This window comes from Neofelis nebulosa, chromosome 2 (assembly GCF_028018385.1).
Source record: "Neofelis nebulosa isolate mNeoNeb1 chromosome 2, mNeoNeb1.pri, whole genome shotgun sequence".
Classification (NCBI taxonomy): Eukaryota; Metazoa; Chordata; class Mammalia; order Carnivora; family Felidae; genus Neofelis; species Neofelis nebulosa.
In genome coordinates, this window is record NC_080783.1 from 107934133 (window position 1) to 107962048 (window position 27916).

Here is a 27916-nt window from a genome sequence, read left to right on the forward strand (position 1 = left end):
AAGGTTCTGGAGAGGAGAAGGCTGAGATCAAGGTGTCAGCGGGTTCGGGTTCTCCTGAGGCCTCTCTTCCTGGCTCGCACATGGGCACCTTGTCCTCTCGTGGCCTTTCCTCTGTGTCTCCATGCAAATGGTTTTTCTGTGTGTCCAATTTCCCTCTTCTTTTATAGACACCAGTTAAATTGGTTTAGGGCCCACACTAATTGCCTCATTTTAACTTAATCACCTCTTCAAAGGTCTCATCTCCAAATACAGTCCCATTCTGAGATACTGGGGATTAGAGTCTCAACATATGAATTCTGGAGGAACAATTCAGCTCGTTACAATTGCTTCAAATGGTATTATCCTAAGACCCCTGGCAATGCTTGTATCAGTTATCTATAAGCTCTTCTGCCCTCTCCACAAAACAGTAACGGTGGGATGAGAAGCCTCAGGAAGCAGTTAGGGACCCAGATCATTCCATCCTTCATGCAAGCCATACTTGCTCTGTGGCTTTTATCCTGAGGGTCCCAGTAAGCTCCTGGAACTTGAAGTATCGTGTCTACGTGCAAAGCTGCCAAACAGGAGAAAAAGCAGAGGCCAAAGGAATATCCCTCCTGGCTGAGTCAGCTCTTTTTGAGGCTACCAGGAAGTCCCAGTTAATGCTTCTGCCCTGTCATGCCTCAAAGGCAGACTAAGTCACCTGGCCACACAGATTTGCAGAGGGAGTGGGGACATGTAGCCACCCACTGGAGCCTCTTGTTGCCTCAAGTTCATTGGAGTTCCACTACAGGAAAGGCAAGGAGAATGGATTTTGAGTAGGGAACTAGGGATCTCTGCCCAAATCTCTTTGAACAATAAAAGTCAGTATAGGAGAGTTCTCATATGAAAAGTGGTGCAGAATCTACTTTGGCGTCAAGGTCTATCATCACCATTATAACAGCACTCTAGATTTATGCTGTCCAATATGGTAGCCACTAGCCATGTGCGACTGTGGAGCATTCAAAATGTGGTTAGAGCAAATTGAGATGAGCTGGAAAGGTTAAAAAATATATAATCTCAATTTTAATATTGACTTCATGTTTAAATAATATGAATGTATTAAGTTAAATAACCTAATATGCAAATTAAAAATTAAGTTAATCTCTTTCATTTTACTTCTTTCTTTTTAATATAGGTAGCAGAAAATTTTAAACTACGTGTGTGGCTTGCATTCTATTTCTGTTAGTGCTGATATTCACCACCCCAAATAGGAGTAATCTAGTGTCAGCTTCTAATTTTTAAAGTTACTTTTCTGGAAAACTTTTAAAATGTCTATTCAGAGACAGCAGCGATAATCAGAATTAGATACGTTTCTTCTTATTTCTAAATCCTTATAGAGGAAAACGAGCAGCTGGTTTTTGTGATGTATTCATTATCGATGTATGAATTTGCCTCATTTTCCAGGCCAGGTAGTGGCACTTCCCTTTCGCACGCCCTTGCTGCTTTTCAGTCTCTACCCAGGATGCCCGAAGCCCATACTGTGTTTTCATTTGTTTCTCACCTCCGTGAATTTAGTCTAGAAAAGCACCATGTGCATGCATGTGGACTAGAAAGTTGCTTTGGTTGTGGGCCAAGTTTGTACAAGAAAGTTCACTCAAAAGGAAAAAGTGATGACATGTACACGCGCGCACACACACACACACACACACACACATACACACGACGCCTTCTTTTGACTGTCCTGCTGTAATGACTTGTTACATGTGCCTACTTCAGTAGACATGTAACCTAAAGATTATAGTAGAAGGGACAAACAATTCTGAAATTATTCAGGTGTGGGAATCATTTGAAAAATAGTAGTCATTGGGTTTTAGCAGCTGCTTCTATTCCTGCTTAGATTCCATTCTTTCAATAATCCACACTGATGCCTTTGATAGCAGCTACTAATCCACAATATTATTGTCGTGAAAACTTTCCAATAGTACTTGGACAACTATTTAACTAAAACTTCTTTTAGAAAAGTATTAATTTTGGGGCACCTGGGTGGCTCAGTCGGTTGAGTGTCCGACTTCGGCTCAGGTCATGATCTCATGGTTTGTGGGTTCGAGCCCCACATTGGGTTCTGTGCCGACAGCTCAGAGCCTGGAGCCTGCTTCAGATTCTGTGTCTCCCTCTCTCTCTGCCCCTCCTCCACTCATTCTCTCTCTCTCTCTCTCTTTCTCTCTCTCTCTCTGTCAAAAATAAACATTAAAAATTTTTAAGAAAAAGAAAAAGTATTAATTTTTCATTTCAAATAAATTTGAAATGGAGAAAAAATTAATTATGTAAATAAAAATCACCACACTTCCACAACCCAGTTGGAGTCACTATTTAGCAAAGGGGCCTCCGTTCTATACCTACGTTTTTATCCAGCTATATTTTATCTGATTCATACGTGCAATTTGTATCCTGTTCATTTCTTTTGATGTTGTAGTAAAAGCAATTGTCGTGCTTACCATAAAAAATTGTTATTAGTGGTGGCAAAATAATATGTCATATGAAGATACCATACTTTACGTAACTGTTCTTTTAATTTTAGAGCCAGGTTTATTATTATAAATAATGGTTGTGTAGTGTGTAAATCTTGGTTTGATTTCAGAGTGTTTCCTGAAAATAGATTTCTAGAAGTGGAAGTGTCAAAAAGGATTATTAATATTCTTAAGCTTCTTGATCTATATTTCCAAATAGCTTTGTGCAATATTTGGAAATAGAAATTCAAGTGTGTTCAAGGGAGAGTTACAGCTTTGTCTTCTACCTTAAAAGTAAGAGGTTATCAGTTTAGTCATGGGTCTGTCATTCCCTTCTACTACGCAGTTCGCAAGGACCTCTCCTAGGGTTTGTTTCTAGGGGAAAAGCACCACTATTTGTAAAAACTGAAACTCAAGTCGGGGTATTCACCTTTGACACACAGAGAAGAAGCATGGAATATGGGGCCAGAAACAGAGACACACACAGGCAGAAAACTAACACTGACTCCACAGCCAAGGAGCTGAAATTGGGAGCGAGTAGTCTTGGGGTGGGGTGGGGAGCAAAAGAGAGGCAGAGTCAAGAGTGGATGTCTGAGGCCAAAAGCAGCATGTGGCTCTCACTTGGTCCCTGTTCACTGATATGGACATGTAGCCAGATCGTGGAAAGCCAGAGAAGAGGGCCATGTGGGGAACCACTTGCCAGCACACCCACAAATGGGACATTCCCTTCAATAGTAAAGATGCTTCTCCCTGGGTATCCCCCAGATGAAACCCAAGGAACATGATCTCCATCCTTGAAGACCTTCTTTGGCAGAAACAAAATGCTGCCTGCATAACCTAATGCCAAGCATCTCCTCTCCCTTAAATTCCAAGAATGCATCATGACTTTCTTCCCAAGGATTGTCTTCCTCTTCTTTCTCACCATTCACACCAATCCTATTCCCACTCCCACTTCTTCCCACCTGTCATCCAACTCAAAGGGTACTTTGTGAATCCATTTCACATACTGTCCCAGCAACCTCAACTTCTCTCTCCTGGCACCTAATCGTAGTTGCGATGACACGTTCGGTGTGCCCCACCCGGTGCGGTGTGAGCTCCAGGTGAGCAAGTTCTGAGCCTGCCTGTCTCCTGGGCTGTGTCCTTGCTACTAAGACTGAGTGTGGCCCATGCGAATGATTTAATACATCTCTCATAAATAAACAAACAAACAAAGAGCTTATCTTTGTCTAAATATAAACGAACAAACAAACAACCCTAAATTTGGCCTCTTGCTCCTCCTAAGTTTGTGAATCAGAAAGATAGCTTTAGCTAACAGAACATTCTTTCCTCTACATTTGCTGATAGCACACCAGTCAGTCCTGGGAGTTCTCAGACAAATCAAATTAGAAATGGTTGTACTCATTTGGAAAATCAAGAACTGGCTTTGAAATCTTTCCCCACAAATTAGATTGAATCAAGATCATTTTCCCCCAGCTTATAAATGCTTGATTGGCTTTGTTTGATGCCTCGTGATTGAAACTCAGCCTTGCACTGCTAGCTGTATTTTTTTGCTCACCAGGGTGTTGTGATGTCTGGATGATGATTAAAAACAAAACAAACACCCACAATGAAAATGCTTTGTAAATAACAGCTCAGCACAGTAGTATAACCCTTAGAAGTGCACATTTAGTATCCTCTAAAACCAGTTGAGGTAAGCAGAACCTCAGGATGGGTTTGCTCTATTCCCTTGAGGTCTGAACTTGGGTTTTCTGGTGGCACCTGGGTGGCTCAGTCGGTGAAGCATGCGACTCTTGATTTCGGCTCAGGTCATGATCTCCCAGTGTGTGGGTTCAAGTCCCACATTGAACTCTGTGCTGATAGCACGGACCCTGCTTGGGAGTCTCTCTCTCCCTCTCTCTCTCTCTGCACCCCTCCCCCCTCATTCTCTCTCTCTCTCTCTCTTTGTCTCTCTCTCTCTCTCTCTTTCTCAAAATAAATAAATAAACTTTAAAAATACTGGTTTTCTGGTACAGCAAGACAGCCATTCCTGACATATCATCTCTACTCAGGACCAAAGGAAGGGACATACCAGGACTTGGCTGTGACATTTGAAGAGTCCCAGTGGGAGTAGACAGGTCACCAATCTCCATCTCCCCTAGTTACTCACAAAGTCCCTTTATCTAACTGCTGCTTTGTTCCCCAGACTAGAAGCAGACTCATCCTAACTTTGGTCAAGTTCTGTTCCCACCCTACCTCCATCAATGACTGCAGGTTTCTTGTCAACAGATAAAGACTGGTCTACTCTTTGAATGCTTTCTGCTTTTCCCCTCTCTTTTTCTGCAGGGGTGTACAGGGGTGGACAGAGATATTCTCAAATGAGTGACAGCTATGTGTCCCCAGGGCCAGAAGCCTTGGGTCCCATATCTGGTAGATGGTTTTCTGGTTCGCACCACCCTTCCAGCTAAAGTCAATCCCCACCGCCACCCCACCCCCACTTCAGAGGCTTGGTGAAAGTGTGTGCTTGCCCCTATGGGGGTGAGTGAACTATATGTGCCCTGGGGCAGTTCCCTGCCACCTCCATGGGGGACCATTCCAATCATCTGTCAAGGTTCAAGACCACAGCATCCCAACTGCCTCCGTTCCATTGCACATCCTGGTGGCCAGTAGATTCCAGAATAGGGCCTGGCAAGTGTCTTTCCTCTGTCCTCCTCTCCCCCATTGACTCCAGGCCAGGTGAGGGCCTTATTGTCAGGTAGTGAGCAGCATTTAGTGGGTGGAATGAAGTCCTAGAAAAGACTCAGGGAGTAGTGGCAAACAACCTGATTGGGAATGAGTTAGAGGCCATTGGCCTTGCAGGCTCCTCTCATGCCTTGTATCTATGACTTCTTTGAGACCGTAATTTAAAGCAGCAGGAGATAACTTTCTGGTGCCTTCCACAAAATAGCCAAATGGCTTGAATCACTATCACAGGCAGGAATAGAGGTCTTTGGGTAGTGAAATGTGTCAGGAAAGAAGGCACTTGCCAAATCAAGACAACAGAAAACGATGGTGCCAGTCATCACTGGCCAAAGTTTGACTGGAAGAAAATGCCCACAACTGAAAAATGCCTATGTGCACTCCATCACTGGTGGCCCCTTTAGCCATAACCTGTGGTCTGTGCAGCCAACACAAGTAAGTAAGGAACTATCTTGAAACAAAGTGGATCCCTTAGCAGAGAGATAAGGTAAAGGCAACACCTAGGTAGAAACTCGGGCACAGTTAGCTTGGGCTACTAAGATCTGAACCATGTCATGTACGTCCATGACCTCATCTAAAATAAGCATAGGATTATGTTCAATAATACAGCTGTGAAATAGGCACAGATTAAGTCATTTGTTCATGTCTTTCTTCTCAGTTTTGTTAGCTGCTTATTCTACCTTGGTGAACCATGGCATTTTCCCCTCGTGCTGTCTGAGTCCTGGCTAAAATACCCAGTGGCCAATGGGAAAAAGATGATGACTGTATGTTAAGCAATGTTTGGCAAACCAGAGACCATTAGCTCACCATTCAGCGCGTTTCAGTCTGTTCCATCTATTACACACTCACATTGAGACCTTGATGGTGTTTCCTCCACCGTATCCATGACAGAACAGGATCTTCTGAAGTTTGTCCCTCTGTATGGACAAGAAGTGTTGTGTGTGACAGTTCATCGGATTCATTCTGTGGTCACATGACAAAGACTTAAATGTACAGACATTCCTCACTCACAGGTCATCAGGAGACCACAGTAGTTATGAGATTACTGTAAGATCTCCTTTTCGACAGGCCCCTCCATCAGGGAACAAGGGTTTTAGTTGGATGGGTTTTATTTGGAATTCAGTCAGCTTTTCACTAACTTCTGATCTCGTGGCAGAATGATGGGGATTCGTTTGGAAAGGGGGTAGCTGTTCAGCACCTGTGTTCTCGCTCATTGTTTTCTTCTGATTTTCACTGTATATCCCTTGGATCAGCACCAAGCTAAGCAGGTTACATATAATTTCACCTATTTTATTATCTGCAAGAAATTTTTAAACACCATAAATCCTGGTGCAGTGAAATGTTAACCCAGCATTTTCTTTGTAAAGTATTTATGGATGCTTTTTGTGTTGAGGGAACTAAGGAGAGGAATAGTCAGTCAGTTGGTTGTTATATCATGTGAAGTATGGTTTTAAAAATTGGACCTCTTCTTTAATTTTTTAAAAAAAATTTTAATGTTTATTTCTGAGAGAGAGACAGAACACAAGTGGAGGAGAGGCAGAGAGAGAGGGAGACACAGAACCTGAAGCAGGCTCCAGGCTCTGAGCTGTCAGCACAGAGCCTAACACAGGATGTGAACTCATGAACTGTGAGATCATGGTGTAAGCCAAAATTGGACACTTAACTGACTGAGCCACCCTGATGCCCCAAAATTGGGCCTCATTTTTAAAAACATAAATAAATAAAATAAAATATTGGGCCTCTTTTTAAAAATATGAAACACAATCATTTTCTGTTTACTATTTTTATAATATACATCATACTCTCTGGAGGCTTGTGCTTTCTTCCCTGCAGTTAGAAAGAATTAGTAGAAGGACGAGGTGTCCTTCCTTATGCCCTGAATCATTCTAAAGAAAGGTATTTTAAAATGTAAACACTTAGCTACACTTCTCATGCCAACAATAGGAATCATCCCAATGACTCCTGTTCCCCCCTCTAAAGAGGACAAATGATAAGGATGTGGGTGCACTCCATCTTAGAGACCCTAGGAATGGGAAGCAGTGGGGACCTTAGAACCATCCAGGCCAAAGGCTTCAGGTTACAAAACAGAAAACTAAGACTATATAAGTGACTTACCTCAGATCACTCAAGAAAGTGACAGACCTGGGAAAGCAGAAAAGCACCATTAGGAACAATGTTGGGCACCTTGCTCATGTCCTCATTTGATCTTAAGTCAACCCTCTACTATTATCCTGGTACAGTAGCCAAAAATAAGGATCAGACAGAATATGTATTTTTTCCAGTAAATACTTATGACAAGAAGCCATTTCTCCCTAAATTGAACAGTTTTACTTCCTTCTCAGAATTCAATGGAAGATGTTCTGTACCCAATTACAAATGTATTAATGCGTCAAGCCTAGCCAGGTATTCAAGAGTAGCTAATTACAACAAGGCAGTGTAAGAGATGTAGCAGATGTATGGTAACACACGTGTAAATATGTAGATAAATGGTATGGTACACAGACCAATGAAAGCTTGTGGAGATGGCAGCCACCTTGTGGATGGAGGGATCTAGAAGGGGCTCAGATATGTGGCCCAAGAAGGAGGGAGTGGGAAGTTGGGTGCTGATGCCTGAGGAAGCCATTCCTGGTGGAGGGAGAAAGGCATGGAATGTGTTTAGGGGGCAGTTGCCATAGTAACTATACAAATTGATTGGATGGGTCAACTTGAGGACTTCTGTTTGCTGTCAGTGTGTCTTCACACTCTACTGGGGGTGGACGCCAGGATGGCAGGTGGCAGTCAGTCAGCAGTTAAGGGCCATCTCTGCTCTTACTTACTTGAAGTCTGTTGTTCAAGCGGAGGAGAGTAGGAGCTATGCTTGGTCTCCCTGCCCCTTCACCCGGCACAGCACCTCCTATCAATTTGACCTACAAAATACCTGTTTGCTTTTCTCCCTCTCCCCCTTTGCCATTCTCCATGGAGCTCTCCACAAGCACTTCACTGCTGTAGTCTACTAACTGTGATTGAGAGCTTCCTGAAATATGGCTCTTGACTTCTCATCTTTGCACACAATACACTCCACACACTAAGGACAGCCCCCTGAGGGATGCATCTGAGGCACAATATGACTATGCATCTATCCTAGACTCTACAGCTATTTCCCCTTCACCCCCTTCCCATTGTCTTGTTTCCATAGGATCAAGTTCTAGTAGCTCAACATGGTCTAAAGGCTTACACGATTGTGTCTCTTTGTGTCCTTTCCACTTTATCTTGCCTGCTGACATGCTGGCTGTTGAACTGCAGTCAGCCGACCTTCTTGTAGGTCCCTGACTATGCCACACACCTTCCTGCCTCCGGCCTTAGCAAATGCTTTCCCTCTGTACTCAGATAACAACACTTTCCTTACTCTCCACTTTGCTTCTCCTCTGCTTCCGTAAAATCTCAATTCCAATGTCGCCTCCCTGAGGAAGCCTGTCGTAACCTTCCAGATTAGGATGGGCTTCCTTTGTGTGAGATCATGTACTGCTTCTTTGTAGCAATTAGTGATGTGGAGATTCTTCTCTGCCCTCTGGATGGAGGGCCTCCTTGGGGAGGTTGAATCAATGAAAAGAGTTTGCTTTCTTCACCGACACAAACTTGGTTCTTGGGTTTCAAGTCATGACCATCTGTAGGAGGCTGTAAAGCTGCTCATGACAGGGGACAGTGCCAGCTCTTGTTGTTTATGGTACGAAACACTGTTTTTACACAGATATGGGAAGTCTCTCTAATATGGCCTATGAAGAGATCTTTAGGGTTTCAAAGTTCAGTGTTCCATCTGCAGAGATCACTCTTGTGTGAGAAAGGTGGGGTGGGAACATCTGTGTTTTAAGGGTTTTAAAGAAAAGGCCGTGGTGGATCCTTGAGAAGAAACATAGGTATTGTTGGGGGGTCTCTAATGGACAGCTACCTGCTCTATTTTGGTTCCAGCATTTTTGGGTATCTCACCTTTTGGAGGATGGGCTTATATGGACGTGAAAGCACAGGGCACTAAGAACTGCCATCCTGGGGACAAAGTGAGGTCCTCACTCAGGGGCTCCAGCTCCCTGTTGCAGTTGTTGCCTTGGGGAGGCCTTACCACAGTCTTGACTGGCAGCCTCTGGAGGGTCACCATCCAATCAGGACATGGTGGAGTTGCCAGGAGAAATACATCAGGTACCAAGGATTTAGCCTCTTCAACATAGAGTGACTTCTTTTTTGAACAATGAAGGACACTGCAGGTCTTGTAACTTAGGGAGGGGGCAAAGGGACCCGTGGCAGTGTTACTGACTTCCTTTTAATCTCATCTACAGAGCCAGGGTTGGCCGATTTATCATGAAGATTTGGCCACAGTGCACTCCTGTGTCATGGCATGCTCCGTACTTATCAGTCAAAATGTACATTTAAGGACTAATGCAGAGGATTAAGATCACATTTACAACTTATGTGTAAGCACATTGGTTTACAGTGCTTGAGAAATCGTGAAGGGTTCTTGAATTCTCCAAAGAATTCAATGTGCAGTTGAGTAGAGAGTCTGAGAAATGGAGTTTCTTTCTTGGCAGGGTGGTGGGGAGGGAGATGGAATGAAAGTTGAATTGATAGATCGAAGGGGTAGAATACAATCTGTAGACTTTTAGCCACTTTCTGTTTTGACACTGTTCTAAAGTGAATTGCCTTCCTTCATGCTGTTTCTAAATCATGGCGGGGACTCCCTCAAATGCTGCCTTGAGAAGGATTCCAAAGTCACAAATGGCATTATTGAGAAAGATGAAATAATCCATGCTGACTTCAAAAGTAGCACTTGTGCATTTAGCTGATTTTTTCTTCTTTCTCCCTACTGGGGAGATGGGGGTGGGGTTTGCTATAGATGTTTCTCAACACTGTGGCATTTCTGCCAACAGCAAGCATGACTGAGACAGGATTATACGCAGAAATGGCACATGGCAGCTGTGGCATGGGGAGCTGAGCTGGAAACATGCACTTGCAGGCATTTCCATTCTACTCCCATCTCTTTCCTACTTGTTTGTTTTTGGACTTGCCGTCAGAGAACTGAGCAGGGCTGTGCTCTAAGAGCAGAGAGCTTTTGGACACCTCAAGCAGCTGCCCCAGGGCAAGGGCAACCGAGGACAGTGTGAAGGATTGTGGAGGAGTGTGACCTGTAGTGAACCAGGGACACCTCAAAGCATTTCAACGTTGTCCCGCTCCCCGAGCATGTCAACAGTGTTGATCACTGCACATGGCCTTACCTTAACTGGGGAGAATCCCTGAGGCATTTATCTGAATTTCTTGCTACCAGAGACTAGCCGGGACACTTGAGTGTCCTTCAAGGCTTGCTGAGTCCCCTTGCCTATTTCAGAAGCATCTGAGCTGAGGTCCATTGGACACTGAGTAGATGAAGTGAGTCTGAGGGAGGGGGGTTCCCAGACCCGTCAGATATGAATGAACTGATCAGATCAGAGGAGAATCACAGTTTCTTTAGGCTCCCATCCCCATGCCTGTGGATCCATAGAACACTCAGAGGATGGCTTGGGTTGAGCTCAACATCGGATTGTAAACCGGTGGAGGAACAGGGACATTGGTATGACCTCCTGCTCTTCTACCTTCCACCCCATCACTGCCCCCCAACTGTTCCCCTTTCTGCATAGCCTCCAACTTTGGGTACAGCCTTGCTCTGGCAAATTTGTTACCAGAGGAGGGATACTGACTTCAGGAAGAGAAAAAGAGGAGGAAAAGGACTGCTGTCTCTGAACTTGGCTAGAGGAGTGTTTGTGATTTTGCTCCTTCCAAAATGACATCTTTGCCTCGGTCAGTCGGCCATCAGTGGGGATGTTTTCATTCTTGAAGAGAAGGCCACGAGAAATTTTTAAAGTGTGCAAATTCAGACAATGGATATCATGAGCAAATGGGTAGAAGTTTTAGAATGGTTGTACCTGATACAGAGAAAGAACATATCAAAGATGGTGGCTGAAAGGAGATCCTTCCATGTCAGACAAGCAGACAAACAGAGTCCCGTTGTCCCTGCTAAGGAGGCAGGTGGCTTTTGTTAAACTTCTTACCTTCCTTCATGAAGCTGGTTTGTGAATTCTTTTTTTTTTTTTTTTAACGTTTATTTATTTTTGAGACAGAGAGAGGCAGAGCATGAACGGGGGAGGGTCAGAGAGAGAGGGAGACACAGAATCTGAAACAGGCTCCAGGCTCCGAGCTGTCAGCACAGAGCCCGACACGGGGCTCGAACTCACAGACCGCGAGATCATGACCTGAGCCGAAGTCGTCCGCTTAACCGACTGAGTCACACAGGCGCCCCGGTTTGTGAATTCTTTAAATGGAGGCAGTGTTACCGTGCAGAACACATGGATAACATGGTTGAGTGCTTAGTCTATTGCCAGGTGTGGTGGGCAGTGTGAGCCATAGGCAATTTCTTGATGGATATCAAGGCCTTACCCTTTGACCCATTAACTAACTTCTGGAGATCTAGCTCAAAGAGGAGGAAACATCTAAACAACGACAACAAATGATTAGTGCAAGAATATGCTCATAGCGGCATGGTTGATGAGCGGACCCTCAGAAACGTGCTATTGGTAGCAGTGTTTGGAGACTGCTGCTTGCCTTCAGAAATGTAAGACTATCATTAACAGGCCTGGCTGGGATCTAGGGATGTTTTCCTGGACTATGGGGATTTGGGAGTTGAATGATTCACCTGCTCTGGTACTGGGGGCTGCCCCAGGTATCTAACCTCCGTATCTGGCCACCTTAGTGGAAAGGTGAACTCAGGCGGCCAATTAAGGCAGGGCATTCCCCCCACTTTTGGAAATCGCTGTCTTTTTTTGTGCGTAAGTGCCTGTAAGAGTGTCTTTAGAAGGCTGAACCTAGCATCATGCAAAGACAGACCATTCGCGGCCTTGAAAGGAAAGATTTGCAGGAAACGTGATGTGTCCATGACTATTTAGATGAGAATATTGTGTTATGCTACCTGAATAAGCCTGCTGCTTTGTTGTGGAGATTAGTTTGGAGCTTAAAAGAGACAAATGGTAGGGATAGAAACTAAGATGTGGTTGGCTGCTGGGTTTGCAATACAAATTCCAAATGGCTTTCATAACATAACACCTATTCACAATTTATAAGGTATCCCAGGCTGTCTCTTTATTGACCTAGCAGAAGTGATTCTGGAACATTTTTTTTATTTTCCTGTAACTGCCTGATGTAAACGCATCCTCTAATCATCCTCCAATAAACATGGACCAGTTTTCCCTCACTTAGGCAAAGGATAATCTTCTGCGTCTTCCTGGTTCTAGTCTATGCACACTTAATATTCCCCACCTCTAGTCTTCCCACCGCCCCCCGCCGCCCTGCAACCCATGCTGCTGAAAATCTTCATAGCTTGAAATCAGGTGGCTGTCACTTTATTTTTTCTAAACTTGAATGATAACTTAGCAAACATAAACTCTACCTGTTTATCTTTCTGGTCTGACTTCTTCCATGGCCCCTGGCCCTCCCTGCCCCATATAATGTTCAGAAATGACAAGTTCCCTGTAATCCCCAGGTATGCCATTTTGCTATTATATCCAAACCTTCCCACACAACGTGCCATTTATTTGCTGAAAAGTCTGGCGGGGCACACTCACTTCTCTCCTTCCCCCACTTCCTTCCAGGAAAGCATCACCTCCCTTGTGAAACCTTTGCTTGTATAGTTATTTCTTCTACCAGGCCCCCCCTGGGACCTTTCGTGTCCTTCTTTTAGCACATCCACATTGTAACAAACTTGTTTCATGTGTATCTCTCTAAACTTTGTCCCCTGCTTGGCCTATGGTTGACTTGTGGTACATATTTATTCAGTGGATGAGTGTAATCGCTTTCCTGTCTGATTCCTTAGAAAATGTTGATGCTTACCCCTTTACCCCCCACCCCAACTGGGGTCTTTGATGGCCTTCTTGAAGATAACACTCCAGAAAACAGGAGTGGGAATAGTCTCGCAGGTACATCTGAACAAAGCCGACGTATTTCTTTCCCTTTAAGATCTTGAAGCTGAATGGGGCGCCTGGGTGGCGCAGTCGGTTAGGCGTCCGACTTCAGCCAGGTCACGATCTCGCGGTCCGTGAGTTCGAGCCCCGCGTCAGGCTCTGGGCTGATGGCTCGGAGCCTGGAGCCTGTTTCCGATTCTGTGTCTCCCTCTCTCTCTGCCCCTCCCCCATTCATGCTCTGTCTCTCTCTGTCCCAAAAATAAATAAAAAATGTTGAAAAAAAAAAAATTTAAAAAAAAAAAGATCTTGAAGCTGAATGTGGAATGATCCTGAAATTAAGGTCAGCACCAGGTGGTTGTTTATATCAGCTGTCAGATTGCAGAATAAAAAATGGCTTTTATATGTTTGATTTTTATTGTTTTCCAGGGCAATGTCACTTTTTCCTGCTCCGAACCACAAATTGTTCCCATCACATTTGTCAACTCCAGCAGCAGTTATTTGCTGCTGCCCGGCACCCCCCAAATTGATGGGCTCTCAGTGAGTTTCCAGTTTCGAACATGGAACAAGGATGGTCTGCTTCTGTCCACAGAGCTGTCTGAGGGCTCGGGAACCCTGCTGCTGAGCCTGGAGGGTGGAACCGTGAGACTCGTGATTCAGAAAATGACAGAACGCACAGCTGAGATCCTCACAGGTACGGTGTGCTGACAGCCACTAGCTCGGTTTCTGGTTCGGCCAAGTTGACAGACGTTTGAGATTCTGACTAAAACATATAGAATCCAGCTCGGGGATGTGGTATGACCCAGTATTCACAGATTTACTCTAAGTATGAAGAGGCAACATTTTTAAAAAATATTTTTAAGTTTTTGAAGGTTTATTTATTTTTGAGAGAGAGAGGCAGAGAGACAGAGAGGCAGACAAAGGCAGAGAGAGAGGGAGTCACAGGATCCGAAGCAGGCTCCAGGCTCCGAGCTGTCAGCACAGAGTCTGATGCTAAGCTCAAACTCATGAACTGTGAGATCAAGACCTGAGCTGAAGTTCGATGCTTAACAGACTGAGCCACCCAGGTGCCCTGAAGAGGCAACATTTTTAACTTTTTTTTTCCTAAACAAAACAAAACAAAAGACCACTGAATTCAGATGTATCTATTGAACCTTTGAAAAGTCTCTTAATTCCCTTGTTCCTCGTCAGACTGGTTCCAGTTGTGGGAATAAGAATTTCTATCTAAATATGACATAATATACAGAGCACTTTGCTGGGTCTGGACAGACCTGGCATCTATTATATAGAATCTTCATCATGCCTGTTCAAGGAAGGTATTTTATAGGTACTTTATAGAGGAGGAAACGAAAAGTCACAGAAGCTAAGGGAACTTTCAAAATCACATGTTAATAAGTGACGGGGTTACAATTTCATCCTGAATCTGTCTGACTTCGACAGCTGCAGTTTCATTGTATACCACACACATGACCACGGACCTTTTACAGCCACCAAATTTTATTTCAAGTAAAAAATTAGCGACTTTTAAGAAAAAAGTTTTTAACATAATATTTTTAAGATGTTATGTGAATACTGATACATACATCATCTAGGTACAGCAAAAAAAAAAAATTAAGTTTATTTTATTTATTTATTTATTTAGGGGGAGGTGCAGAGAGAGAGAGAGAGAGAGAGAGAGAGAGAGAGAATTCCAAGCAGGCTCCATGCTGTCAGTGCAGAGCCCTATGTGGGGCTTGATCTTTTGAACCATAAGATCATGAACTATAAGATCATGACCTGAGCCAGTACCAGAAGTCAGACATTTAACTGACTGAGCCACACAGGAGCCCCATAGGCATGGCCATATTGTTTTAAATGGTCCTTGAATTGCTGAAGTTTGGAAAGTACATATTTGGTAATACAATATAGATTCTAATATGTAGCAGTATGGAATAGATTTATGGATAAGTCATGTTTTTCCAAACTGTGACTCTTTCATTTGCTGTTTCTGCAACGTGGAATGGTAGAACTTTCTCCATGTTTCTCTGTTTGTCATCTTACTGTCTCCTGTCTTTCCAGAAGCAGTACTTATAGCTTACTACGGTTAGACCACATGCCACACATTATATTAGGGGCCAAGGCCAGTTCCTAGGTCAACACATCATTTGAAAAGCCTCCCTGCTTTACAGTCTGCATCAAACACCCCTCTTCTGTGCATTCTAAGCCAATATCCATCCTGGATTACACTCTATTGCATTTTTCTTTAAATGTCTTTCTTTTCCCCCTGGACTGTGAGTTTTGTTATCCAAATAAATTAGAAAAAATTGACTTAAATAGTAAAGGACATGCCTTAATACCTAAGATCAGGTCAGACTGCGGGAGAACCTCATATGCCAATAAGTGAACAAAAAAATCCATTGAACCCCTGGAACAATGGGAGAGCCTGGGTCTGGAACTTAGATTCAAAAGGTACTTCCTTTCCTTACTGTTCTATGTCGCTGAATACACTTGGCTTTGTCTCACTTGTCAGTGAGAGTGTATTAGTTATCTATGGTTGTGTAACAAACTGGACCCAAAGGTAGTGGTTGAAAATGTTAATTGTGTGCTAATTTAAAAGAGTTGGGAATCCAGGGGCACCTTGGCCGGACAGTTCTGGCTGCAACCAAGTTGTTGGCAGGGGCTACCTTCATCTTCAACTTCAACTCTGAGTAAGTCTGCTTCCAAGCTAACGCATACAGCTGTTGGCAGGCCTCAGAAGATCCATTTCCAAGCTTATCCCCTGGACTCTCCAGAAGGCTGCCTCATGAAATGATAACACTCTGATCCTACAATGAGTGATTCAAGAAAAAGAAAGAACTTGCGAGACAAAAGCTATTGTCTTTTTATAACCTAACCCGGGGAGTGGTGTTCCTTCACTGTTACATGCTCTGTTCAGCATAAACAAGTAAATAAGTCTGGGCCTTGGCCGAGCCAAGGGCATTATACAAAACTGTGGATATTAGGAGTTGGGGATCACTGGGGACCATGTCAGGGCTTGCGTATTACGTGAGATGGAGAAAAAAATTTCTTACGTCAGGAGACTGCTGTGATGGTGATTAACAGAGATAATGCATCTGAAATCCTAAGCCCAGTGTTGAGAAGCTCTTTAGCAAATTTCTCTCCCTTCCCTACTGACTCAAGACCTATCGCTAGAAGGGACCTCACCGCATACTCGTAAAAGCGGAGCCAATTTGTGCAGTCACAGGAAATACTTTTATAAAATTCATAAAATTTCCAGTAATGGAGGTGAGTTAATCACTTAGAAACATAGTATTTTTCATGTTCAGAGTTACAGAAGTTCAACTGCAACCCTCCTTATTTGAAGAAGAAAAATGTGAGCTGGTGCTAGGCTGTTCCTCTCTCTAATCGGTGAGATGTTTGAGTACAGAGACTTGTAGTCCTGAGGTCAATAACGCAGTTTTAAATTTTTTTTTAACGTTTATTTATTTTTGAGACAGAGAGAAACAGAGCATGAACAGGGGAGGAGCAGAGAGAGAGGGAGACACAGGATCCGAAACAGGCTCCAGGTCCTGAGCTGTCAGCACAGAGCCCGACGCAGGGCTCGAACTCACGGACCACGAGATCATGACCCGAGCCGAAGTCGGACGCCTAACCGACCGAGCCACCCAGGCACCCCAATAACGCAGTTTTAATATAGTTTAGGCCCTGGCGGCACTGTGCTCTACAGCAGCCAGGTGCTGCCTGTGTTATTAAGCACATGTCAGTCCATTAAAACACGTTTATGACCGAGAGAGGCTGCTGAAAGTTGTCACGTTACCCAGCTGCAGAAAGGGGGGAAAAATCATCCGTTATTTCAGACCTGTCTCTCAAAAAATGAAACGAGTAAAAGGAAGTTTGAAAAATGTGCTGACTGGGTTCCTGAAGTCTGGCTCAGAAAACTCTTGCTTTATTCTTTCCCCACGAAGAGTTTCTGAATTTTGGAAAACTGGAACTTCTTTCATTTTGAATTTGAAATGGAGTTAGGCTTGGTGTCTGGTGCACTTTATCTACCTCATCGGGGGCGTCAGGCAAAACAAAAACAACCAACAAACAAAAAGCCCAACAAAGCTAGTTTTCCTGTTCCTTCCATTTCTCAGGAAACTTATTTTCAAAGTCCTTGAGATCATAGTGGCTTTCCAAGGGATGACAGCCCCAAATGAGAAATCAGAAAGTGATGATCATTGTCCCAGTAAGGTTGGAGGCTCTCTGGGGCCACCTTGACACATGGTACCTCCTGGGAAACAGAAGCAAAGCCACTTTTGGTTAGTGGGACAGGGAATCCAGATACTTAACAATTAATTTGAGACTAGGTCAGGCGTTTCTACCATCTAAAAGAGAAGGTAACCCCCGTGGAAACGGACATGCAGAGATGTCTGGAACATTCACTTCTGTTTCCAGAGCTTCTTACAGGATGTGTGTGGCCTTTTGTTGAGGACATCCTTTCATTGTGAGTGATGTGGTTGTAGAATCAACAATCATTGTAGATGCCTTACAAGTCAGGCGTCGTGCCTGGGCCTTGTCATATGCCACAGGGCAAAACACACCCCTGAAAACTTATAAAGTGGTTATTATTTTACCAACATGGGTGGGAAGAAACTGGGAACCAAAAAAATTAGTTCAAGTGACCAAGATGGTGTTTAACATCAGGTCTTTCCTTAGGATTCCCAAGTTCATGGTCTTTTTACGGGAACATCTATATTCATTTTATATTATCAAATGTTTAAGTAATTCAAATGTAAAACTCTACTTCAGATGAAAGATCTATAGACAAATGTTCAATAGGCTGTTATGGTAAATAGCTATTTAGTATTTAAAGTTAAGCATTTTATTTGGTCACCCTATTATTGGCAGATTCCTGGTTTAGATGAGATTGACACAAGATAATGAGTCCATCCTCTTTAAGACTTCTTACGTTTTATGGGGCACCTGGGTGGCTCAGTTGGTTAAGCAGGTGACTTCGGCTCAGGTCATGATCTCACAGTTCATGGGTTCAAGCCCCACATTGGACTCTCTGCTGGCAGCTCAGAGCCTGGAGCCTGCTTTGGATTCTGTGTCTCCCTCTCTCTCTGCCCTCCCCCACTTGCATTCTATGTCTGTCTCTCTCTCTCTCTCTCTCTCTCTCTCTCTCAAAAATAAACATTAAAAAAAGAAGACCTGTATTTTAGCTATGTTTGCCTATATAATATTGTAATAGTGTAAAACAAATAATCCACATCTACATATCAACATACACATACTTCCCAGTATTCATTATGTATACATGGCATAAATGCTTAGTGCTGATTCCTTAGTAAAATTATCTAAGGACTAAGGGTAGTTAGCAGCAAGAGGTACTAATTAGAGTCTGTCTTCTCCCCAAGGCTTTACCCTCTATTGTATAGCTTTTCCCATTCTGGTCACCTCAGTGCTCCAAACCCCACATGGAAGTCTTGGGGCTGCATTGATCCCTACCTTCAAGGGGTCCTGCTGCACAGTGAGACTTGCCATTTCTCCTTTCAGGAATCACAAGAGATATACAGGCAAATATTAAATAAATGAACAGACACCTGGATTTTCTACTTTGTTCATTTCAAACTCCCAGTTCTTTACCATGTGTCACAGTGACCACTCCATCTCTCAAGTCCACACCTGTTCATTGAGCAGTAGATACTATGTTCTATTTTTTTTTTTCTTTGAGAAAAAGAAGGAGAGAGAACAAGGGGTGGGGGGAGAGAGAGAGAGAGAGAGAGAGAGAGAGAGAGAGAGAGAGAGAATGAATCACAAGCAGGCTCCATGCTCAGCATGGAGCCTGGTGTAGGACTTGATCTCACAATCATGAGATCATGACCTGAGTCTAAATCAAGAGTTGTTTGCTTAACCATCTGAGCCACCTACGTGCCCCTATGTTCTATTTTTTAATGTAGGAAATAGATGCTGTTTTAAAGACTCTTAAACAGATGCTAAGAATCGAGATTGGTATTGTCCAAACTCATCTGAATTACTAAGAAAACAGGGAGTTATATAAAGGTAAAGAATGCCACCTGGTCTGTTTCTTTGGAGAATTAGGGAGGAGGATTTTGATTTTCACATGAAACATTAAATAATCTAAAGAAAAAGCTGGTACCATTGTAATTATTTTAATGTGATCTGAAATTTCAATCTTATTTGTAATTTTTGGATGGGAGAATGTTGGGGAATGAGAAGAGGAAGAAAGAGGCCTGGGGGCTTTAGTCATTAAAGTTTGAAATCTGTTTTTTTTTCCACTGTGGTGCTTCTCAAAATGTCAACTGCTCTCTGAAAAGTGAGTCTGGGCAAAGAGCTTGAACACAGACTTTAGAATTCAGGGCTTTAGTTTACCTGGGCTCTACAGTGATGCAGAATATGAGTAACTCTTATTCTGTTAGAACTCATTGTTTTGTTTTGTTAAAGGAGAGGCTTGGTCTAGAATTAGTAAAGCCTTTTCTAATCTTTTATATGAATTTCTGAAGAACAACAGATGTCAACCCTTTTCCTTATTATGAAATCATCAACCCAAGAGTCTTCTTTTGAAAATAGGGTAAATGGCCTTGATTAGGGATATGAAAGGCCAAGTCCCCAGTCAGAGGTGATGATTCTCCATTCCCAAAATTGTGATACATTTTGTGAGGTAAGAAAGGTGAACTTGACCTTTGTCATACAGTGATTTTTGTGAATTAGATGCTTGGGTTTCCCAGAAAGTTCATGCGTGTGACCCTCAGTGATGTGTATAGAGTTAGGAGCCAAAGATCCCAATATGAGAAGTTGTTTTTTTTGGAAACTACCTTAAATCTGACTATAATAATGTGTGTGTGTGTGTGTGTGTGTGTGTGTGTGTGTGTGTGTTGGTTAGGGGGCAATAAGAATGTACAGGCTCTTCAAACTGTGTTAACAGAGGAACACTTGTAGGTTCTAAAGCTATCACATGTGGAGAGAAAACAAGACAGAGACATGGCAAGGGTCTCTGAATAAGGCTTTCTCATAGTTGAATTTTTAAAAATGTATTTATTTATTCTGAGGAGGAGCAGAGAGAGAAGGAAAGAAAGAATCCCAAGTAGGCTCTGCACTGTCAATGTGCAGCCTGACTTGGGGCTCAAACTCACAAACTGTGAGGTCATGACCCGAGCCGAAATCAAGAGTCGTGCACTTAACTGCCTGAGCCACCCAGGTGCCCTATAGTTGAGGGTTTTTATGGTTATGTCACTGAGAAAGTACAACAGGGACCAGTAAGGCCAAACTGTGTGAAGAGCACTTTTGCTTTTCCATTAGAGGAATAAACTATCCAGAGCTTTCCTTGGTGTCACTAGAGGTATTGAGCTTTCGGTGGAGTTTTTGGGATTACACAGTGAGTCTCGGCCACACTGAATGGAACCTGGGAAATGGAAGTGGAAGTCTCCAGACCTCAACCTAACAGCTGGGCATCACGGAATGATTGTAGCCTGGGAAGATGGAAAGTAAAAACCAGTACCCAGGCACAGAACAGAATTCTTGCACAAGAGAAGATACAACTAGCAAAGATCCACAAATCAACCAGATATCAAGGGGAATTTTTCAGTTGAGGCAAAGAGCATATTTTGAAGAGGCCCTCTCACCTCACCCCATTTAATCCCTAGGTAAAAGCAATTGTTTTCAACCATTCTGTAACTTTCATATTTCCATATAATGGCTTTGAATAGGAAGATTTCTAGAAAGAGCATTCCAAAAATACCAATTAAGCAATCCATTTTAATCAGCTATCTATTTTCCATACTTAATAGACTTTTGGGACTGAAGATAAGGTGAAATTCTAGTGGCATAACCGAGGTCAACAGCTAGATGGGCATTTCTTTGATCGTTATTTAACATCGACTGTGTTTAAATTAAATAAGTCCTACAATTATGGTCAACACCACCCCACTTACCTTTTAGAATACATTTCAAAAGGTTTCTCAAGAAACCTTGCCAAAGATGGCCAGATGCCCCATCACATAGTCTTCTAGCTCTCTCTGATGTAGTATTTACCCGTGTGTGTGTGTGTGTGTGTGTGTGTGTGTGTGTGTGTGTGTGCATTATGACTAGTATAACAAAACACCATAGACTAGGTGACTTAGGAACTTATTTTTGCACAGTTCATAAGACCTTATATCTTTTTTCTTGTAAGGACATCCATCATATTGGATATGGGCCTGGCATATAACCTCATTTTTCCTCAGTTACCTCATTAAAGGTTCTCATCTCCAAATACAGACACATTCTCAGGTACTGGAAGTAAGGACCTCAGGCTGTGAATTTGGGAAAAACACCATTCAGTGCATAACAAGGTATCTCAATCGTGTGTCTATTAATTGGTTATTGGTTGCTTCTCTGTCCACTAGAACATAAAGCTCCATGGGAACCAGAATACTTCCATGTCCATCACTATTTGCCCAAGGCGTAGTATAGCACCTTGCTTATCACAGGTTTTCAATAACTATTTGCCCAGTATATAAGCAACTGTCTAAATGAATAAACCAGTAAGGTTGACCTCCAAAACAATTTAGAGGGATATCATTTTAACAGTGAAAGGAGAGGTAATCGTACTTTTTTTTTTTTTTTTTAACAAATGTTCATGTTACCACAGTTATAAGCTGCCTACTGTGTCAAACCTGGGAATGAGCTACCCTCAGGGGAAGTGCTAATTAGACAAAGGCCAGTGGAGCTCCCAGAAGTGGAGAGATGGCTGGGAGAGCTGCATCATGCAGGATAGAAGTGCTCGCCCTGATTACTACTTGTGGCCAGATGGTTTTAGGCTACGACCCTGCAATTATCGGAGCTGCTCCCCAAATATCGCCCCTTTTCATATATAGCTGTTTATATCTAGCCACCATCTGCACATCAAGTAAACATGATAACTTTGTGAACTTTGTCCTCTGCTTCAATTAAGTTGTCATTAATGCCTCTGTATTTGAGCTAAGATAATGTTGATGAGAGAATCCCATTAACAAGGGCAAAGACATAAATAGCCACAGGGCTGTGACTGTCACAACAAGCTGTCTGCCGGGCACAGAGTTCAAGTTTCCGAAGACAGAAAAGTCATGAGGTGTTCCAAGTTATGGGAAACTGAGAAATGCAATTGCCTGAGCTTCGAGATATCCTGCAAAGGTTGGGAATGTTTCCCAAAACAGTGATCTCTTGGACGTCTGCAGCTTTTTCCAGTCTGATTAATGACAGTGGGATCATTTTATTTCTTAACTGATTCTTCCTTCCTCACCATTCGCTCAAAAGAGTAACTGAGGGAGCTAGGTTTTTATTATTACATCAGATATTACACTCTAATAGTCAATCCTGATCTCACTTCCTTTGCTCTTTCCTAGTTTCTGCTTTGATAATTCCCTCATATAATTTGCATTGCCTCCATTTAATTCAGGAAGGTTTTGAAGTTTCTACTCTCTGCTGGCACTGTATGTATGCTCAGACCTGAGGATTGGGGCATTGGCCACTGGGAGCCCATGGGTACAGTTGGAAGAGATGGTCTTGGGGCATTTGTGATGCAAGAGGATGTATGCTCAGGATAGTGGGGGATCATGGAGGACAGGAACCCAGATGAGTGAGAAGGGAAAGGTTTTCTAGGGGCAGGGGCAAGGACAGCTTGTTTTGAAGAATGGATAGAATTTGGCCAAACGAAGAGGGAAGGAAAGGATGTTCCAATCCAAGGAAAGAAGTAGGAGATCTAGGAGGCTAAGACTCCATGGCTGGCTCAGGATGACTGGGTCACCGAGGACAAAGGAGGAAAGACAGAAGAGAAAGCAGCATTCTGACAGAGACATCGGAGTTGGAGCTGTATCGTGAAGGCAATAGAGAAATTATCTGTCTCTGGAGTTGAGCTTGATTTTTACCATGTAGATTTTGGAGCTGAGCATTCAAGTCAATATCACAGAAACAAAGGCTTTACCATCAACCACAAGTATGTCACATTTCCTGCCTGACTCTAGTGGATGGCAGAACCGGATGTTTTCCTTGCATACCCTGACCAAGGAGGGTCTTCAGGATCCAGCTCACCTTGATGTATAAGCTGGGCTTTAACAACTAGGAAAGGTTTGACCTGTGATTTATGGCCCAGGCACCAGGGAAAGCCCTGCTACTGACACTTGGCAGTGGAGATTCAGCTGGTGAGATGCTCAATCAATCAGTGAGCATTTGGAGAGGGCAGAATGCTGTCCTGTTGATGCTGAGGGGGATACCAAAACAAGACTCAGACTCTGACCCCCAGGAACTCATCTCAGTGGGAGATGAGACTTACAGCTATGCATTAAGCATAATGCATGGTTCAACACAATAAATAATATGAACTAACTGCATAGATCAGATAGCAGATGTTATAGGGATTGAGATGGAGAAATCACTGTGTTGGTCTAGTCGAGGTAAACCTGCTTTGCTCATTTCTTGGTTTATTAACCTATTCACTCAATCATTCGGCACTTGTTATGTGCTCTGCACTGTGCTTGGTGCTTATGATAGAAAGTTAAAAAAAAAAGAAGGATGCTTCCTTGTTCTTACAGTTGAGGAGAAGAAGCTCTAAGACAGATACTGGGGATTGGAAGGTAGGGAAATGGGCTTGGTTATTGAAAGTTGGGAGTGGAGGCACCGATTAGGTAATTGGATTCACTTAGAACATAATGAATGCACTAGCTTAGTTACAGTAGGGAGTTTGCATAGGAGTATTGGGAAATGGGATTGAGACGATAGATGGAAATTCGATTGTCAAGCTAAGCAGTTTGAGATTCATTCTCCAAGCTCCATGACCCACTGGAAGGACATGCTGTGGGATACTGCTTAGACAGTTCAATGTAGCGGGCTGTCCAGCACCAGAAAGAAGTCGGAGGCTGGGGAAAGAGGGAAGTCGTCACAAAATTCCCCAGCTGTGGTGATAAATAATAGAATAATGGCTGAGGAAGGAATTGGAAGAAAAATATGAATTCAATCTACCATATAAGGAAGGGTTAATAAAATTTGATAATTGATGGATAAAATGTATCCAAGGAAAACAGAACTCAGGATCTAAATCATAGCATAGTGGTACTAATAATTGTAATATGTCTTTTACGATGTGATTTACATTTTAAGACTGCTTTATTCAATTATTTATGTATTCCCTACTTTGTTCTCACAAAAAATTGAAGCTACCTTTGAACTATTAAGTTAACAGTGGACATGACAGGATGTGGGAAAATCAGCTGAATTGGGTTTTCTGGAGAAGATAAAGCCTAGAAACTTCCAAGTCAAGCTGGGTAATTCTGTCTCTATTTTACAGATGAGGAAGCAGGTGTCAAGGGATGAAGAAATCTGTCTAAATTCCTAGAAATTATAAGTGGCATGGCTTTGAGCAAGGGGTAACGGGCGAATAGAGGCATCAAGGAAATCTGTGACAAGTTATTTCCAGGGTTGGAAATAGAGTCATCAGGGATGTGCCTCTGGCCTGGGCTGAATCTCTGCATGCTGGCCTGTTGCTGTATCAGCTGATGCTTAGAGGTCCTGCGACAGCCATGATGTTCCAAAGGTTCTGTGTTCAAACCATCAGGAGAGACAGTGAAATAAGATGAAGTCTAAATGCAAATATGTATTAGGCATTTGAGGACAAGAGAAATACAGAAAGATAGGGTGGGGGTGAGAGAGAGCAGCAGGGCTCTGCAGGCTGAAAAATTAGTTAATGTGTCATTCTCAACCAAGGGAGATTCCCCACCCTTCCACCCCAGCCTCCCATTCCCCCAAACCTACCCAAGGGACTTTTGTCAATATCTGGAGATATTTTTTTTTTTTTTTAACATTTTTTATTTATTTTTGGGACAGAGAGAGACAGAGCATGAACGGGGGAGGGGCAGAGAGAGAGGGAGACACAGAATCAGAAACAGGCTCCAGGCTCCGAGCCATCAGCCCAGAGCCTGACGCGGGGCTCGAACTCACGGAGCGCGAGATCGTGACCTGGCTGAAGTCGGACGCTTAACCGACTGCGCCACCCAGGCGCCCCTATATCTGGAGATATTTGTGATGCTGGGAGTAGGGGGGCTGTTACTGGCATTTGGTGAGTCAGGGGTGCTGCTAAACGTCCTACATAAGGGGCTTATTACAGAACGCCCTACCCCCAACAAAGAATTATCCAGTCCAAATTATCCAGGGACAGTGTTAAAGAACTCTGCTTCTAGAAAAACCTTACTCTTCTTAAAAAAAAAAAAAAAAAAAAAAAAAAGTTTAGGCCTTTTAGAATATTACTTAACTGCTCTGAGTCTCACTTCCATCAGATGTGAACTATCAGTCGCTGTGAAGTTCTCATTAGAAAAAGTATACAAAATGGCTTATTAAATGCTCCGTAAGATTACTTATCTGGAAAAATAGCATCGAAGTAATGGCGATTAGCTAGAATTCCACGTCCGATCTAAGTAGACGTTCTAAGAAACAGAAGTTGAAGTGTATGTTAATTCTTAGAAGCTAGAAGATCCACCAAAAGTCAGGACCAACGTTTGAACTCAGTATTGTCAAAACGGAAGTTTCCTTGTGCGAAGATGAGCTGGTCGGCCACTTTGGAGATGCTCTGGCTATAGAGTCACATATGACCCAGTGGTCAGACTCCAAGGTGCTCACTGCAAGAACTGAAAGCTTAGGTCTACACAGAGATTGGCACACATGTTCACAGAAACTTTATTTATAATACCCCTAAATGAAAACAACCCAGATGTCCATCAGCTAGTGAATGGAAAAATAAAATGTGAGATAGCCATACCATAGAGTATATAATTCAGCAATATAAAAATATCCTGACACAAGCTACAACAAAGGATAACCTTGAAAATGTGTTAGATGACAGAAGCCAGTCATAAAAGGGAACCCGATGCACGAATTCATGTATAGGAAATGCCAAGGACGGGGAAATCCATTCAGACAGGAAGCAGAGTAGTAGGTGACTAGGGCTGGAGGTGAGGAGGGTGAGGAGATAGGGGAGGAAGTACCTATATGTTATAACATTTCTGTCGGGCGTTACAAGTGTTTTAAAATTAATTGTGATGGTTGCCTGACTGAATATACTAAAAAAATGACTTCTGCATTTTATTTTTTTCATTTTTTTAAATGTTTATTTATTTTTGAGAGGGCAGGGGGGTTGGAGGGCAGAGAGAGAGGGAGAGAGGGAATCCCGAGCAGACTCCTAACTGGTCAGCGTAGAGCCGAATGCGGAGCTCAGTCTCACAAACCCTGACATCATGACCTGAGCTGAAATCAGGAGTCAGACGTTGGACTGAGCCCCCTGGGCACCTCTTGAATTGTGCATTTTAAATAAATGAATTGTATGGCATGTGAATTTTATCTCAATCAAGCTGTTCCAAAAATATGAATAAAGAAAAGCAAAGTTGAATTCAATGGCAGAAGATAGAACTTTGCAGAAGTAATTGGCCATCAGTTCCTGCAGCAGGAGCAGGGTTGGCCTAGGAGGGGTGGAGAGGGAGAGCAGGAGCTCAGCCTGGTTCTCCTGAACCCACCCCCCTCCCTTCAATTCTGACTCACCTCTAGTAGCCACATGACCCTGGACAGCCTCTCTGGCTTTTCGTTTTAGCAGGAGGACCATGAAACTGGGCCTCTTGGACCATTGTGAGAATTAGGAATTACACATTTAAAATGCCTGGCACATCACAGGTATTCAGCACTGTTAATGTGCGTTACTAGCTGTTTTTACAATTGGCCCGTATTTCAAAAGTTCATTTGCAAGCAATGATGGAAACTGCCTTTTTTTTTCCTTCATGGAGAAAAACTGTTAAGTCTTAAGCAAGCACAGAGAAGTCTATCCAACCCTCTCTGTAAAGGAGCTCTTTTATTTATTTATTTATTTATTTATTTATTTATTTATTTATTATTTTTTATTTATTGTAAAGGAGCTTTTAGACAAGTGGCTTCAGCTGAATTCTGGGACCTGGGAGCAGTTGCTTTGTTAACAAGGAGGGCCAGAAGTGGAAAAGGATGAAAATGTTTCCTTTTATTCTCAACTCAAACAGTTTGTTAGTCTTAAAAAATAATCATAAAAGTTGGACATTTTGTTTTTAGATACTTTGAAAATTCTGGTACTCTCTGTAAGAAAAAAAAACAACAACACACTAATCATTCCATGTCATTCCAGTATTTCTTTGTGGTAATTTTTGACAAAATGCATACCATAACGACATATGCTATTTAGCCTGAGTTTTCCACTTATCTGGATATCACTTGCATTCTTGGACATTATAATTTTTGATGACTACATTATATTCCGTGTTACTAAATATGCCATATTTGATTTAACTAACCCGCTATTGTTGGAAATACTGGTAGTTGTGAATTTTTGCTCTTAGAAATAATGGCCTCATAAACTCTCCTCCCCTTAAATCTTGGCTGTAATGCTTGTACTATTTCAGGATTAATTCTTCAGAAAAAAAATATGGGAAATGAGGTATGATATTTTTAGGGCTTTTTTTTTTTTTGATGCCCTTTGGTATTTTGCCTTCCAGAAAGAAGGTACAAACTTACGTTGCCATCAGCAACATGAAATTGCCTGTTTCCCTCTTTCTACACTAACTATGTGTATTGGTTTTGTATCCGTTGCCTGTCTGGGAGGTGGCAAATATTATTTGACATCACTTTGAAGGTCAGAAAATTTATGTTTGTCATCATCCAACAATCTTTCCAGAACCCAAATCCCGCATTTTAAGCCTGGGCTCCTAAATCCTATGAATCATTAGGGGGCCACCCTAAAGTGGCCTTAATTACCCTGTTCTACCTCCAGGAGCATTTCCCCATCGA

General features: G+C 42.7%; 1 protein-coding gene across 3 annotated transcripts in view; it reads left to right on the forward strand.

Annotated features, from left to right (window-relative positions):
- The window catches only part of CNTNAP5 (contactin associated protein family member 5), an 810836-nt gene that overhangs the window by 421882 nt on the left and 361038 nt on the right, over nucleotides 1–27916 (forward strand). For all 3 annotated transcript variants that reach the window (XM_058715579.1, XM_058715580.1, XM_058715581.1), the window contains exon 8: nucleotides 13559–13823. In XM_058715579.1, the coding sequence (XP_058571562.1) occupies nucleotides 13559–13823 (265 nt within the window). The remainder of the gene's footprint in view (nucleotides 1–13558; nucleotides 13824–27916) is intronic.